Source organism: Miniopterus schreibersii, assembly GCF_964146895.1.
Source record: "Miniopterus schreibersii genome assembly, chromosome: 6".
Taxonomy (NCBI): Eukaryota; Metazoa; Chordata; class Mammalia; order Chiroptera; family Miniopteridae; genus Miniopterus; species Miniopterus schreibersii.
Window position 1 is genome coordinate 22056354 of NC_138107.1, and position 17883 is coordinate 22074236.

At 34.8% G+C, this 17883-nt stretch overlaps 1 protein-coding gene across 2 annotated transcripts in view; it reads left to right on the forward strand.

The window, feature by feature from the left end:
* Window positions 1–17883, forward strand: part of TINAG (tubulointerstitial nephritis antigen) — a 72753-nt gene that overhangs the window by 11100 nt on the left and 43770 nt on the right. For both annotated transcript variants that reach the window (XM_081140382.1, XM_081140383.1), the window contains exons 4-6: window positions 1600–1714; window positions 12865–12988; window positions 16666–16816. In XM_081140382.1, coding sequence (XP_080996508.1) covers window positions 1600–1714; window positions 12865–12988; window positions 16666–16816 — 390 coding nt within the window. The remainder of the gene's footprint in view (window positions 1–1599; window positions 1715–12864; window positions 12989–16665; window positions 16817–17883) is intronic.

Here is a 17883-nt window from a genome sequence, read left to right on the forward strand (position 1 = left end):
TATGAGCTCCTTAAGGGTAAATAAATTTATTTGTTTCAATTCCCAGTGTTTATGAGAGAATCTGATAAATTAAGAATGCTCAGTAAATGCTAGACTGGATGAGAAGGAATGGATGAGTCTGGGTCAAAAGAAGATGGTGTAGGATAGTATGTCTTTCACATATTTTTTGAACTTAAGTCACATCAAAAAATACATTTAACTTTGTGACCTACTACATACACACACATGCCCCTAGATAAATAAACAGTACTTACCTTCCCTGTGTGCAGTAAACTCTAATATTTCCAATTATTTCTCCTACATTCTATTTTATTTTTTAAAATACTGACCCCTGTTCACTAAATTTAGTGATTAAATAGATGACCCACAAATGTCTCTGAATGTTTAGCAACTACTAGTGTAGGGCACCAAAAACATACTTTACTGATAGGATTTTGCCTAAGGCTGGTCCTTTTAGCCTTTTAAATAATGTTGCAATACCGAATACAGTCAGATGATTTCTTATTGAAATTCCCTGGGTGACTGAGATTATACTTTAAAATTATGACTTAAAGTTGCTTAAGGTTTTATGAACTAGAAGATCTTATAAAAGAAAAGTACTAACTTGCTAAGCACATTATTGAAAATTGAGTTTTATCTTCAGTCATTCATAACAGCCTATCACATTATAAATAATTTGGTAATAAACACAACAGAATAAAATTTAGATTTAAGTACTGAAAATATATTGTAGATATATTTGTAGAATAATTTTGTAGATAATTCAAAAAAGCAATGATCAAATTATTTTCATCTCTCTCATTTTTATCTCCTAACATTAAGGAATATTTGTTTTCTTCAAATTTCAATATTAAAATGGGAAAATAAAGCTGCTTTTTCTATGTAGGGGCACAAAATATGTCTCCAGAAAGAAATGCCCTCTTTTGTTATCTAATTTCACACCAATTGAATGTGTATTATTGTGAATAATAATTATTAATAATAACTAATATTGAGTACTTAATACAAGTTAACTCACTTAGCATGATAGAATATTTCAATATTTAAATATTTAAATAAAATTTCAAAAATTAATTAGCACTGATGTAATCTTTTAAAGAATATCTATTTTATTCTCAATTTTTTTACAAGGTATGGATACTTTATGTGGTCAACTTTTCAAACCTAAATTATAAATGAAACAGATTACCATTTTTAATCTATATGTACATTTCTATACATTCATGATTCTATCTAAAATGCATTTAATGACATTTAAAAATAACTGCACATATTGGCCTTATTACCACTTACTCTCTTTACAGATTGTAAAGATTTTATATTTTTAAATTTTGTCTGTATTTGCATAGCCTTAGGTTTCTCATATGAGTCATTAAAGTAATTGACATGTGCCTTGTTTAGGAAGAGGGCCTCATAGATTCATTACTGGAGTAATTCAATGCCCCATCACTTACATGAAAAATCACGTCTAGCGTACAGTAACAGTTCCAATTTGGCAAGATTTGTTTTTGTATAGTTTTAGAGGTATAAATGAACATGTATTTATAAAAGTGTTATTCCATAACCTCCACACATTTTTCTCTTTCATTTGTAAGGCAGATGGACAGCCCAGAACTACAGTCAATTCTGGGGGATGACTTTAGAAGAAGGGTTTAAACACCGCCTTGGCACCTTGCCGCCCAGCCCTAGGCTTCTGAGCATGAATGAAATGACAGTAAGTGTTTTCTGTCTCTGACTTATGTATGCATGTGTACAGGTGTGTTCGTATGTGCATTTAAAGCAATTTTAAATAACAAATAGTTCTGAGCTTTCAGTTATAATTTTGTCATATAAATAAAATAATAAAACATTCCCCAAATGGTTGTTACATCCCTCAAAATTTCATTTAGAGTCTTAAAGTTTATTAATATCATTTAGATATAGTCTCCTATCTTCAAGAACAATTGTGTGTTCGTGTACATTGCTGATGATTTCATGGAAATTTATGTTTCTGATCATTGTCTATTCAGTGACCCAGTGCTTAGGAAAGGCATTAGTTGTCCTTATTTCCTTTTTAAAAGTAAGAATAGTATCCTGGCATGTGTGGCTCAGTTGGTTGAGCATAGTCCCATGTACCAAAAGGTCACCGGTTCAATTCCCAGTCAGGGCACATGCCCGGGTTGCAGGCTCAATTCCTTATAGGGCTCAAGCAGGAGGCAGCCAATTGATATTTCTCTCACATTGATTCTCTCTCTCTCCCTTTCTCTTTCTCTAAAATCAATAAAAACATTAAAAAAAAAAAAAAAAGCATAGTTATTTTATGAATTGGTCTCTTGAACTATCCATTCTCACATGGATAAAATAAATGCCAGTAACTGCAGACATGGAGTCTATGATGATTAATAAAGGTTTATCCTCAAAAATCCTCAGCATTTTCATTGAAAGAACATCTTCAAATTTTGCCTGATGGCCTGGCAAACTCCTTTGTGAGATTTCTGTTTCCTAACACTCTTATGCTTTGTACTATTGTATTGGTCTTCCCTTTCATTTTTAAGAGGTGTTATCATCTGATAATAGGTATCTTGCATAAATAGGCTTCTACCTCTGTGACTATCACAGACTTTTAACTCCCAGAGCTGCAGTTTTACCACACTGAGATATGTGGTGTCTCTCAGGCACACACACTTTGTGGTTGAGAAGTTAATTGTCTTCAAGGCCCTTTAACAAATGCGCAGGGCAGAGCTGGACTCCCAGACAGCTGGAGTGCAGCCCCTTCACTCTGTAGTCAAGATACCAGGTCCTGGCTGCCTGGAAGTTCTCAGCATCTCAGAGCAGGCAGGGCTGTTGTTTGCTGTTGGATAAATTGTAAATCCACAGGTTTCTCATTAAACATGTAATGTTTTGCTTTTGAAAAATATAATCCCCTGAGTTATTATTCCAATTCAAGTTCCACTAGCAGGGCCTTCTACATTATAACTAGGATCAGAGAAGATAGTAATAGCTGCCATTTATTCAGTAGTTGTGTGTTAAGCACCCTTATAAGCACTTTCACACATCATCTCATCTAATTCCCACAGCAGCTTGATGTAGTGGGCACTATAATTGCCTATATTTTAAAGACAAGAAAATTGAGATTGAGAGCAATTAAGTCACATTGAGATTGAGAGAAGTGAAAAGCCGCCACAAAATTACTTAAATTACAGAGCCAAGACATCTTAAAAGATCTGCCCCCAAAAGAGTCACCAGAGTCCCAACAGAATTAGTAAACTTGGATCCATTGAAGTTTAAAAATAGCAAAAAGCCTTTTAATCTTTAATCCAGAGCCAACTTTATAAAATGATCAGTTTAGATGTATTTTTCGATCTTCCCTATAATTGGTAAGATATAAAATCTTTAGAGGTGTGGTTCATATGCATGAATTTTAGTGACCTAACTGCATCATGGATTGGAAGAGTTATTTTTTTTTCCTGGCTCATTTTTTGTTTGTTTTTTTTTTTGTTTGTTTGTTTGTTTTCATTTTTGTCCACATCTGGGGGAAAAAAGAAGCAGAATCATTTAAGAAAAGAATAAACTCATATCTTTATAAGGATTGCTGTTTCTCCTGCAGTCCTTATAAATATATGAGTTTATTCTTTACTGAGGGCCCAGACAACCACATACTGGGTGTCTATATAATTGTTCTCTGTATTATTTCTAACATTCCCTTTTAAGTTTTAATTTTTGCAACTTGGACTATTTCATATTCTAGAAAAAGTGAGGTACATTTCTTTCCCAAGTTGCCATTCTCCACAGCATGGAAAAAGAAATTTAATTCTAAATCATTATTGGCTGCTGGGATTTGTTTACATAAAAGTCACTATGGTGATATTTAAATGAACAATTTTAATGATTAGTAGTTTGGGAGAATTTGAATTACCTAATGCTACAAATGAATGTAATATAGTGGCCTAGTAATCCCAGGAAAGCAATAAGGAAAATTTGGCTGATCTATAAGGGTTCATTACCCACTTATGATGTAAGGCAAGGAAGTAGCTTTTAACTTCTAGGGCACAGAAGCTTGAGGACTGAAGGTCTTTCAAAAGTTTCTAAGTGTTGGTATTGTTCTAATAATCTGGTCAGATATAAGAAAATCAGAAATGTAATAAATACTTTCAGGAAGAACATGAGGTTAATATGAACTGAAGTACACTGGTAACTACAGGAAGATCTTAAAAAATGGGTTAATTATTAACCCCAATACATCAAATTGCCTCTGAGTAAACTGGAAATGAATTTTTTTTTTTTTTTTTTGTATGCTTCAGGATAACTCTCCCTCCCCAACTTTTTCCAAAATTTTTATATCATTTTCAACATACCATGATCTATACATACAGTCGGGGTAGGCAGTTGACAACAGTGATAAAGTTTTTGCTGGAAACTCTGTTGCATCCCCCTCAAAACATCTCCCTTTCCTTGGCCACATTACATAGATGCAAGTTGGATTTCATTAAATTCATTTATCCTGGGTGGGAAAGATAAGTGATGAGTCATCCCTGGTTCCTGTGAAAGCTCTTCTGTTCCCTGCCTGGTTTCCCGGATTCATTCCTTGGCTTATGTCACTATTACCAGAATGTGTCTGCTGAGGACAAGTAAGAGGATTATCAATAGGTGTTGTACAAAGAGTTCTTATGATCATATAAATATGGAAAGTTTAATCTATATGAATAAGTTCAATTGAAACAAGTTTTTGCAGAGTGTGATTAGTAATAATGAGGAGTAGAAATACGTTGATTGTAGCGAATTGAAATAGGTAATTTAAGGATTTTGGAAAACCCTTCCTGGATGGCAATCCTAAATGAGGGCAGATAAAAGGAAACATAAACTTGGTGTTTTCTCTGGGTACAAGCAGAATGAATGAAAGAAAGTAAAAAATAAAATGGGAAGAAAGAAGCTAGACCATGTAGCTTCTTGCTGTGTACAAAGACTCACTCCACCCACTTTAAGATTGTGTCTTGTGTAAGGTCAACAAACACTGGCCGATTAATTCATGCTTAAATCTTTCCTGAAAGCATTATCTTGAGATTGTTCTTGTCCTGATTGTACAGCTCTATTCTAAATTGTTCTACACTATAAATGTTAAGATCAATTGAATTAATTAGCATTCTATGTCAGTCCATTGAAACTGTATGTTTTATAGATAGACTCACAAGGGGACTGACTGGGAGCAGGCCTTCAGAAGAACTAGAGCTCCCCATAAGAGCTTTAAATTCTGCTCATTGAGCCTTTTGTCTCCTTATGGTACGAACAGGTTATAACATGGTTTAACATTATATCTTCTGAAGATTCACGCTATTCGTTATTATGTTGAACACACAGAGAACCTTTATTCCAACTTTTTCTTTTTGCCTAGTGTTTCCTAAATTCGTGAGATCAGAGAAAATTTTTGGTTTTTTGTTTGTTTATAATAGTTATTAACATACCTTAAGATTTAGGCTCCATAGAATACACTTTAGGAAATGCTAATTTAAGCTAAAATATTGAAATAAGAATGCTGAAGGGAGCAAAAGTATACTTATATAAAATACAACATTCTCAATGTTTCAGAAAGAAAACAATGGTGTCAACTCATTATTATGACTGTATGCAAAACTCGCATTGACTGAGGGCATCTTGAGCCAGCCAGATGTATCATAGTTGGAGTTCGTTCATAGGCAGGTGTAGGCCAGTGGGTTTCCCCATTCTATATACCTTACAGCCAGTGTGTGTGGGTCTCAGTCTGGCTCCTCCACCTATTGCTTCAGTCTCCTCCTCTGTGAAAGGCTGGTAGCGGTTGTTCCTAATGCTTAGGGGGTAGTAAGAAGTCCATGAAACACTGAACGAGAAGTGCTCAGCACAGTATTAGACCATAGTAAAGCACTAAGGAAATGTTATTACATAATACGTAAGTGGTTCTTTCTCTCTTCTAATGATTAACTTTAAGAGAACAGCAGAGTTCTGAAATAGGTCAATTCTTTAAGGACTAAATGATCACTTGGAGCATTTTATTTGATAAAGGAAGGTGTAGCTCTGGATTTCTTAGCCCAGATGGAGTTGACATGTTTCTGGTGAACCTGAAAGTTCTTCTACTATGCCCCCAAATCAAACCAAATCATATCAAATCAAACCTAATCAAATCAACTCTGTACCTGATTGTTTTTCCAGACATAATGGTCAAGTGCTTTTGAATTTGGGAAATAACTTCAAAAAGCTTCACTTTGTTTTCCTGGCTGGCGTGGCCCGATTGGTTGGGGCGTTGTCCCATACGCCACAGGGTTGTGGGGTTGGTTCGTGGGCAGGGCACATGCCCAGGCTGCCGGCTCAGCCCGGAACCCCAGCCGGGGGTGCGCGGGAAGGCCAGGCGCCTGACTGTGTCTCTCTCTCACACGGGTGTTTCTCCACCTGTCTCTCTCCCACCCCTTCTCTCTCAAATCAGTGGGTATGTCCTTGGGTGAGAATTAAAAAAAAAAAGTTCACTGTATTATATCCTATTATAAATATTACAAATATTTTGAATGAATACTATTTTCAAACAGAAATGGGGAAAAGAGTTTATTTCTATTCTTGGTTCAGTTAAAAAACTTTTAAAATAGCTTTTTGTTGCTGGTTCCCCAGAGAGAGCAATACAAGTTAACAAAAGCTACTACAGATAAGCATCACAGTTAAGGTGAAGCTATTTGGACACTATTAAAACATGAAGAAGCCTGGTATAATGTTTGAAACCTGCAGCTGTACTATATTATATGGATGAGATTGCTGTATGTAAAAATGTTCTAAACATTTTTTGTCATCCTCAGAGCTTACTAGTACATCTTTTCTCACTCGCCCAATATAAATGACTTCAGTGTGTTTTAGTTGGCATTACTAACAAAGGAAAAATAATGTTTTTTTTCTATGATCAGTTAGAAGTTGAAGTAAAATAACATTTAATGTATTATATAACTTTTAAAGCCATTGATCATTGAGGTTAGAAAAAAAAATTATTTAATGAGCTGAATACTTTATCATTGTCTAGATAACACATAGTATTTGATTGACTGGATTTATTTCTCTACTTTTAATAGGAGGAACCTGCTTTTTCCTTTCTGAAATACATTTCAGTGATAGCAAGAACTGAGGGATGAGAAGTGCCTTTGGAAAAAATCAAAGTGAATTATTACCAAGTTTAGGTTTTACCCTTCCTAGGTTTTTGAAGTTTTTAGTTTGATTAGGGATAACCCTGCCTGCACAAACATCTTCCACTTGATTCTAATGAGGTTTGTTACCCGTGTAAACAACAGCCTAAACAGAAACTAGAACACTGACTAGAAAAGTGAAAAACACAGTTATAGAGTTATATTCTTTATATAATATTGAAAAAAATGACTATTTTTCCCATAAAATTGATGTTTAGCTCCCACATAGATAAGGCAAATGACATGAGGCTTTTATAATAATTTTATAAAGTATGGTAGGTGCCCATGATGCTACAGGACTGGGCCATGACTGGGTGTCATAGTCGAGTCTTTAAGTATATATTTCCCTCAGCTCTTAGAACCCTCTTACCTGTATAGGTAAAGAGTGAGGGACAGAGCAGGGTGCCAGTTGTTGTTGCTGTCTCTAAGAGCTCTAAAATTTAAAGAGCATCAAAGGATTACTTATGCCTTGTCAGGTCTCTGTCTTTTCTTTCTTTCCCTCCTTCTCAATATGGAATCCCAAACTCTTCAGTAAATTTTAGAAAATATACACCCAGCCTCACTCTTTATTCTGCTGAACTTGGAAGAGTGAATGACTTATCTCTCAAATCAGTTTCTGAGTTTTCAGTTTTATTTTTTTCTATTAGTCACAGTCTGATGCATAACACTGTGATATAATTGAACATGACCTAAACAACACCATGGGGCTCAATTGACAACCGCAAGATACATTTTTAAAAATGTGAAAATTATTTTTCCCTGTCTAGCAACAAATATTTGGGGCTGTTAAAAAGTAGATTCCTGAGGTGATTTGTTGTATTGGTATTACCGGCACCTACTCTCTGGCACCCCCAAGCCCTGGTCTACCTAGTCCATTCTATGGTTCTTCTCAAAGGTTATCCCAGAAACACTAGTCCTTCGATCTGCTTCACAGAAAGAATGATTTGAAATAAAATACTTCACATTGGGTCACAAACATTTACAATCACAAACACTATTTTCAATTGTTTTAGCCTCACGACTTTTAGGTAGTTTATAAAACATATTGCAGTGAGGACAAAAATCTATTTAATTTTCAAAACCAGTGTTCCTCAGATCTATTGGATGAATTAACTCCTTCTTTTGTAATTATTGATCACAATACCTCAAAACTAGTGTTTTAAGAAGCTCACTTGAGGAAATATCCTGGTTCATCAATTTCTATTTGCACTTTTTCTTCACTTTTTTACCCTCTGAATTTGGGGTGCATCTTACATTTGATGATGCCCTGGGTTCAGTGAAATATGGCGTTGGCCTGGCAGCTTTCATGTCCGTTGTGTGTACTGTTTTAGGTACAATTAGGCTCATCTGAGAGTGACAAATGATAGTGGCTGAAATAACATAGAAATTGATCTCTTACCGACAAACCTGGAGGTGGGTGGTCCTCCACTAGAGTTGCATTTCTTGGTGTTGGGTATCCAGGCTTCCTTCTTGAGCCATGTTCCCGAGCCTTCATAGCCAAGGCCACGCAATGGTTCATGAAAGCTGCTCTATGTTCATCTATAATGCCCACCTTCCTACCAGGAGTCAAAGAAAACAAGACCAACCAAAAGTGGTGAAAGAAAGTGCCAGATGTCTCCTCAGGAAAGTTCTCAGACACTGCCAATGGCACTTGGTCTTATATCCCATAGGCCAGAAGTTTGTAATGTAGCCACGGCTGGTAGCCAAAGGGGTCTAGGGAATGGAGTAATTTTTCTAAGCTTCTGTGTATTGAAATAAAATTGTTATTGCTACGAATAAAGGGAAAGCCTGTGCAGGGGGTGCTGGAGAACTAGCACTACCTGCTACAGCGTGATCCCTGAATATCGCTATTTACAAGAAGTAGATCATTGAAAATCTACTCTACAAGTAGAAACTAGAGCACAACTCTTCCACAGTTAAGGCTGGAAGGCAACTATTGTTAAAGATGAAAAATTTATTTTGCCGTTAGCAGCCAGAAAATTAGCCCTTTTCTCTCCAACATCCACTAGTTTAGAAGAAATGTCTTGGTATGCATGGCTTTGGATCTGGAGGTCAGAACAGAATGATATTCTCTGTCACCATCCTTTGATTCTCCGGTCACTCTGATTATCCAAATTTCAGTGGGGGAAGTACGACTAGAGATACTGGGACTGATTCACATAGTCGATATGGTGTAGACATGGGTTCATAGTAACAGCTTCCGGAATGTCCAGAATTTGATTAGTTTGCTCACAAGCTGCTCTCTGATTGTATCCATTACTCTTTCAGAGGTATTGATTGAATTAAATGCAGGAATTACTGTAAAATTTTTCCAGTGTGAACCATTGCATTTGATTTTTATATTTGCTCACAGTATCTTTAATCAGTCATTTCTAAATGGAAATATTGAAGTAGGGAGACTGTTCAAATTTAACCTCAAACTTGACTACTGTTCATTTGGAAATATAATTAGATTATGACTGATTTTTTTTCAACATTACAATTAAAAGACTTAAAAAATGTCCATACGTAACAGTGTAAATCTTGTTAAAATATAGATTTCTATTTGTGCCACTGTCATTTTGGAATTTCTGTTACTCTCAGCTCTTCTTGATTCTTTTGCTTTAACCTGTCCTTTGACCCAAAACAAGCAAATAAACAAACAAACAAAAAGTATCATTCATTAAAGCCAGATTTTACTACCAATTCCAAGCTATTATTCTGTGTCACTTATTTATAAGCTCTTAAAACCATTCACTTTGGAGGGAAATTATGTAATAATTTAATGTAAAAATAACTAATAATGAGATATAAAATGTCCTCTGTATTCATTATATCAGATTATATGATATCATAAGGCAAATAAAATTAGAAGGCAATATATGCCCATTGGGCTTTAAATCCTATGGGCTTATTTTTAGGAACAGCAATATTAGATAAAGTGGTAAAAAGTCTTGAAAGATCTAAGAGGTGAGCTTCATGAGTTGATCTGGCTTAGTGGGTTGGTAAAAATGTTTTTAATAAAAATGTTATTTTGCTTGTTTTTTTCTCTACTGCCTTAGCTTATTGAGAAGGATTAGTCAATGTTATTTTTTATTTTTCAACAACAAATTGTAAAAGCAAAAAGAACAATGTGGGCTGGTATCATTATTTAACTTAATGTGCCCACAGGGGAAACACTGATTTTTTAAAGAGTTGAAATCTACCAGACAGATAGATGGGTATCTTCTATCCCTCCCATGCACAAAGCTCTCTGGTGGGGCTTTGGAATGTGGAAGTCAAATTCTAAATAACTCACCCCTGCTGATGTGTGTTTAAAGTTATGCTTATATTTTTATTGCTTCAGCACAGAAGGGAAATACCCTAGCTATGTTATTAAAAAGGAATTATGAAGTGGTACATAAAGTAACAAGACACCTACTTTTTTGGAAACTTGAGGCAACTTAGTATCATAAGTGCTTAAAAGCCCATTATAAGCCAATAATAAAATTGGAAGGTATGAAGATTATATAAAAAATATATAAAGTAGACCCCCTTTATCGATGGGGAATATGTTCTAAAACCCCCAATGGATGTGTGAAACCACGAATAGTACTGAACCTTATAAATGCTCTATTTTTTCTATACATAAATACCTATGACAAAATTTAATTTATAAATTAGGCACAGGGAGAGATTAACGAAAATAACAATAAAATAGAACAATTCTAACAATATACTGTAATAAAAGTTATGTGAATGTTGTCTTGGTCTCTGTCTCTGCTACCTGATGTGATTGCCAGTGGGAGGGGAGCGTACACTGAGTGACCAGCGGGAGGGGAGCGTACACTGAGTGACCAGCGGGAGGGGAGCGTACACTGAGTGACCAGCGGGAGGGGAGCGTACACTGAGTGACCAGCGGGAGGGGAGTGTGGCTGCACTGGACAAAGGGATGATGCCCATCGCAGGTGGAAGGAGCAGGACCGTGCAGCATTTCAGGATGCTACTCAGAATAGCGTGCAGTTTAAAACTCACCAGTTGTTTATTTCTGGAATTTTCCATGTAATATTTTTGGACCATGGTTGATCTTAGGTAGCCGAACCTACAGAAAGCAAAACCACTGATAAGGAGGGACTATTGTATTTCTGTCCCTGTTAGAAAGACACCTTTGGAGAGTGATTCTCTATCTCGGAAACTATCTACTCAGAGCAGTAAATGTATTCTGCTCCAACTATAAATTTTTGCAGTGCAGTCAATCTAATGGCATAATAATCTAAAATTAGCAGGCACCTACTGTGATCCCCTCAACATTTTCTGTACTTTTCTTCCATCATCTAAACAGCAGTGTTTTTAGTAATGCAAATCAGGACTTAATAACTTTCTTATCAGGTGATAATAATTTTTTAAATCAAAACTGAGCTTTCTCATTAAACTTCAAATTTATAAATATTTTGGATGGGTAGCTCTTCAAGCAGACATGTAAATTTTCAATTTTACTTTAGTCTTAAAGGTATTATATAGTTATCAGAAATATTTTGTTTGCAAAAAGTTGGATCAGTAGCCTGACTTGCTCAATGCATAATTACAAAACTTTTAAATAGATCGACAATTAACTTTCACAGATATTTTACTTCTGTTGCAGCATCCATGTATTCATGATGAAGTAGGGAAATGCTACATGGAGCATACTGTTAAGCATTCTAAAACCTGGGTCTAGTTTCAGGGTTATTTCTTATTTAACTGAGAGGACTTAGCACGTCATTTAACTTTTAGAAATTTATTTCCTCACTCATAAAATAGTAATACCTGCCCTGATTATATCAGAGCTATTGAGAAGACAAAAGAAAATGCTGAGTATTAAAATATTTTAAAAACTTTAAAGCAGTCTCAAAAGTGATGCATGTGCATGTGAACATGTATGTATACATAAGTGATAAAAAATAATTGATTCTTATTTGGTTTGAGTTCTGATTTTTTTATGGAAGTGAAAGTTAACACTCTTTAGTAAAGTTTCGGAAAGAACAGGGCATTGTGTTTTAGATTTTCTTTGAGTGACATGAACAGAGCAAGGTCTATAACATTTAATTTGCTTTCTTGGAAAGATAGCAGCTGAAAATTGACTCTGTCAGGACTTTAACATGCTCTCTTAAGACATAATGGTATTGTACATTTGGTATTACACACTTTCTGAAGTCTTTTTTAATCTTCAAAGGCCTTATAAATGTCAACCAATTTGTCCCACTTTTGTTTCCCAATAACTGGTGTAAAATTGGTGTATCTTGGGGCTCCAAGTGTGTTAATGCATAGTTGCCACAAATGTATTGTTTCAAAATTAATTTCACACATTCTCCAACATAGGAGAGACATAGAAGTAAATATTATTTATGAAGCCAAATTTAAATAACACCATGCAGGCTTTCACAGGATGACCAAAATTCTGATTTAAGATGACAAACATTGGCAGAAATTATTGTACTGTGTGGTAACACAGAAAAAGCATTCTGTGTATTGTTGTTATGACTTTACATTATGTTATGATTCCCCACATTGAGTTGCCATTTTTAAACATATATGAATTAGAAATCATACATAACTAATGCTTTTCAGTGATGTTGTTGAGAAAGAGTAAATGTACAAAATAAAAAACAATAATAAACATAAAAGGATATGGAATTTTCCTCTAATGGTTATTGGGATACATTTGAAAAAATATGACACATCTGTGCTTCTTCCTTAGGCTCCTTTACCTGCAATAACTGACCTTCCAGAGTTTTTTGTTGCTTCTTACAAATGGCCTGGCTGGACTCATGGCCCATTGGATCAAAAAAATTGCGCTGCGTCATGGGCTTTTTCCACTGCAAGTAATAAAGTCATTTTAATTACTTCCTTATAAATTCTTTCTTTGACTCTAGATCTTGGGACAGTAATTAAAAGGTTTTAAAATGTAAAATATTAACATTTGGTTAATTAAATAAAATCTTATTCTTCAGAGAAAGCAACCTGAAGATTATATAAAAATCCATTTTACTCTGAAAATTGGTATGTAGAGTTTAATTTTAGAGAGTAAATCAAACGAGCAACAAAGGAAAGTTGCTAAATATTTTTGTCCTTGGGAAGTTAAGGCCAGATAATAAGAGGAATGAATGTAAGGTTCCTTTTCATTCATAATATAATACTAATATACACAAACCTATATAATTCTTAAATTATTTTCTTTTGAAAATATTTAAAAAAATATATTAAATTAGTAAACTAATTTGATATAAAGTAAGACCAGAATTAACTGATAATGGGTTAAGTGGGTTTAATATCATTGTAGGTAAAAACAAATATATAGTTTGAGTCTAATGTAATATATCCAGTCTTTTAATGAGAGTAACTTCCAAATTAGTATTGCTGATCATTCCAAAAAAAGTATAGTAATACATCTTTTATAGATATTTTTGTATAGGTTCACAAGTCCAGTAAATCAATACTCAGTTTAATGCCAAGATTTGGTGTCCAAATTATCCCAAAGGAGTGCTTGTTGTATTTATTCCAGCAATTAAATTGACACTAACATAATATTTATTGGCTGCTATCAAAGATCTTCATAAAACTATGCTCTAAGCTTTAAAGGTAATTACAAAAGAGTACTCAAAAACAGTCTAAGCATTGAAAGCATTGTGAAATAAGTACATAGGCTCCTAGAGGAGCCAGCTCTGAAGAGGGGCATTCCTTGGCACAGAAATGTGCTGATATCTTTGTGTAAATATTATTACTTCGTAGTATCAGTTAGTTTGTTCTAGAAATAATGACAGTAGCCAAGGTCACCTCTGGAGTGGCTCCCTCTGTTAACTCTAAGCTGCGTCCTACTCCTCTCCCCAGAATATAAATACTCCCAGACTATCTGATGTCTGTCCTCAGCGCATTAGGGATCCATAGGGGACCTCTTTGAGCCCTGTTCCAGATGGGTGGAGAGAGACTTAATCAGATAAATCATTTGTCATTTTATATTCATGCGGTTAATGTATTACACCTCCTAAGTGATATATAAGCATTTTGCTTTAACTTTAGGTTAGACTGGTATTTCTGAAGATGTCCTAGGAAAGATACTGGTGGTAAAATGCTGAGAGTAAGTAAGCTTGCTAGGCTGATTTGGACAGTGCGTTTTTAGGTCCCTAGTCACAGACCCACAGAAGGCCTCAGCTCAAGACAAAGCCCGATTTTGTCCCCAAAACACTAGAAAGAGGGTTTTCAACACTTTGGGGGCTTCAGAGGACCCAGTTTCGTGTCCTATGTATTCAGCAGGGAAAAATCAGGCCAATGCCATCCTTTTTAATGTGTTAGGTAAAGAAAAGAAGAAACTAGGTTCTTGTGAAGATCTAGAAATTGTATCAGGAAGTAGTAGTTAAAATAAGAAAATTTATCTTTCAAAGAAGCTAAAAGCTATAAAATGGAATAAATAAGACATTAGAAATAGATACATCTATAAAGCGATAGTTATTTAGTCAAATAAAATTCCAGCAAGATGTCAGAAGCTGAAGAAGAGGTGAAGGAGCTGGGAGTGATACAAGCCACGGAGAAAATTTGGAGACAGAATAAAATAAGCAGAGAAAATAAGAGTGTGTCTCAGAGGTAAAGCCCAATAAAAGTTTTCAAAAAGAGTGCAGAAACAATTTGCTGAACTGAGTCATTCTTTTATCTTCTGACCTTTTCTAAGTATTTCTGGTGAATTTGGTCTAAACCTTCACTGAGATTCAGAAATGTCTGTATAAGAACAACATATTGTGGACCACCAGAATTTAAACTATTTGTCCTTTAGTTGAAATCTCCAGATTCATGAGACCTTAGAGGTCACCTTTTTTAAGTCTTTAGTTTTATAAATAGGCGTATATAGGTAAAGTGGCTTTCCCAGAGCTGAAAGCCAAGCAGTATCAGAAATGATCCTGGAAGCCAAGTTTCTGACTCCTTGAACACTGTTTCTCTACATTGCAAAGTATATTCTAAGCTAAAGAATAATTACAATAACATTTCAAAAATTTATATTTGATTCTGATCCCTTGTACTGAAAGTCAAAGCATCAAAGGATATCTATTTTCGTTTATGAAGTAGGGAATGGTTTTCTTGAGGAGAGCAGATGTGGTAGTAGAATGTCATTTGCTCCTATGAAATATGTCTTAGCACAATAATAGTTGGAAATTGAGAAGGAAGTAGGAGGTTATAGATTCAACACATACTGAGCATCTGAAATGTGCCAGCAATTGAACTATGGAAATGAGCATATGCTGTAGTTACATAAAAACCATGTATATACAGAAATACATGTGTAAATGAATTATTTTAAAATAAATTATTCTAGAATAATTCTATATTAGCACTTTGAGGGGTTCTAGTACCCAGACAATTTTGATGAGCAAAAATGATAACTTTTTTCTGAGAAAACTTGATGGATAGAAGAACTGTTATGACTTTGGTGCCTTTAATTAAAAGTAACAAATTAAACATCTACACTGAAACTATACCAGACAACACCACCACAATCTGTACCAAAATGGCACCTGCTCCAATTTTTTTTTTTATAATCTCATTACTCATATTAGTTTATCATGGTAGCATGATCAAAATGAAAACATCTATAGTTTTCTTCTACTGGTTGATTAGTTATGACTCTTTTGTTTCTTGTTTGTCATTGTAATTTCTAGTGCTTAACACAGCTGTCATCTAGTAGGTAGTCAATAAATATGTGTTGGGAAAAGGGATAAATTGATTAACAACAACCATGCTCGGAAGTTATTTAAACAGAAGAATGTAAGGTTCAATCATAAAAGGTGTATATATATATATATGTATATATATATGTATATATGTATGTATATATATATGTATATAAATTCTATGTCTACTGAAATAAGATTAGGATCATAATTTTCAAGAATATTAAAAGCATAAAAGTGTGCTATGTGGCTTTTAGATATTTTATAAGATAGAATCATATTAGTCTGGATTAACTTAAGAATGGTCTCATGGGCAGTTAAACTAGATACTAGTTTAAAAACCAAAAATTCAACTTATTCCAAAATATCAGATTAACATAGATGAATTTCTGGTTAATGTTTCTATAATCAGTTTTACTGATTTTCTTAGTTTAGTTACATTCATTTCAAAAAATATATATTTACCTATGACTATATGTAAGATACTGTTCTAGGTGCAAGAGATACAAATGTAAGTCATATATAGCCCTGGCCCCCAAAGAGTTTCATTTGACAGATTTCTTAATGAAGAATTCAGGAGTATATAGAACATGAAAGAAACAAATAGAAAAGTCTCTAAGGTTGATAAGACAATGGGGCAATACCAAAATCAGACAAAAATTATGACTGAATTTGTGACAGCTGACATATTGGAATACAAAAATATATTAAGATATCTTGCCTAAATTTTAAATTATATAAAGTTTAGAAGACTAGCTTAGTGTTCCAATAAAAAGGGGTATGTAAGTTATTAGAAATACCATGTGCCATTTGAATATTAATCAATATTTTATTTGAAACAGGTGTGGCTGCTGACCGAATAGCAATTCAGTCTAAGGGTCGATACACAGCCAATCTGTCTCCTCAGAATTTGATTTCTTGCTGCGCTAAGAACCGTCACGGATGCAACAGTGGAAGCATCGATAGGGCGTGGTGGTACCTGAGAAAACGTGGGTAAATAGCTGCCCAACCTGTATTTCTAGGATTCTTCTGAGGGCTGCTTACGGTTAGAATAAGGGAAAATATATATATTTCAAAATTTTTACCAAAAATATGTACAAATATATATGCTACATCTATATAAATGTACGCTATATTTGGTATCTATTGAGTTTATAAACTATTGGAAGCAATTATTTGAAGAGTGTATACTTCCTAAATTAATAGAAATACTCAAGTTAGCATTGCCTTCTTGTTGCTCTGAGCCAAATGGCTCCACTGAATCCCCATGGAGCGAATAGAGTAATTGATATCACAGATACCTCTATTCACCTTTTCAGTTACCCAAGTAGATGAGTAGATAATGTCAGGTAAGTTAGGTTAAGAATCAGATGAATATGCCCAGATGGCATGGCTCAGCGGTTGAGTGTCGACCTATGATCCAGGAGATCCAGGTTTGATTCCTGGTCATGGCACATGCCCAGTTACAGGCTTGATCCCCAGTCAGGGACGTGCAGGAGGCAGCCGATCAATGACTCTCTCACTATTGATGTTTCTACCTCTCTCTCTCCCTCTCCCTTTCTCTCTCTGAAATCAATAAAGACATATTTTAAACAAAAATAATCCAATGAATAAAATAAAGAAGTAATTTACAGTTACCTCAATTCATCGATATCCCCATCCCATTTGATGAGAAAAGGCAGGTTGCATTTCTTTACTCATATACTCTGATACCCACACAGTGCCCTTGTGTCTACTTGGGGAGCTCATCTACTTAAGAGCTGAATTATTTAAGTAAGTAAACTGCAGGTGATAGCTAGTAGTACACATATGTACTGCTCATCTTTCATTCCTCATCCACCGAGTGCTCTGGACCTGCTATAGAACAGATATGGGCTATGAAAGAGTGGGGGTCAGATATTGATGGGTAGCAATAAATTTCTTTAATTTTTTTTTTTCACGTTTTGCCTATAAAGTAGTGCTTAGAATGGACTACTTGGGCTGCTACTTTCAGGTATGTTAGTGCTTGTTTGGCTTCTGCTTTGTACTATGATAAAAATTAAGGCCCTTTAGGAGGTTAA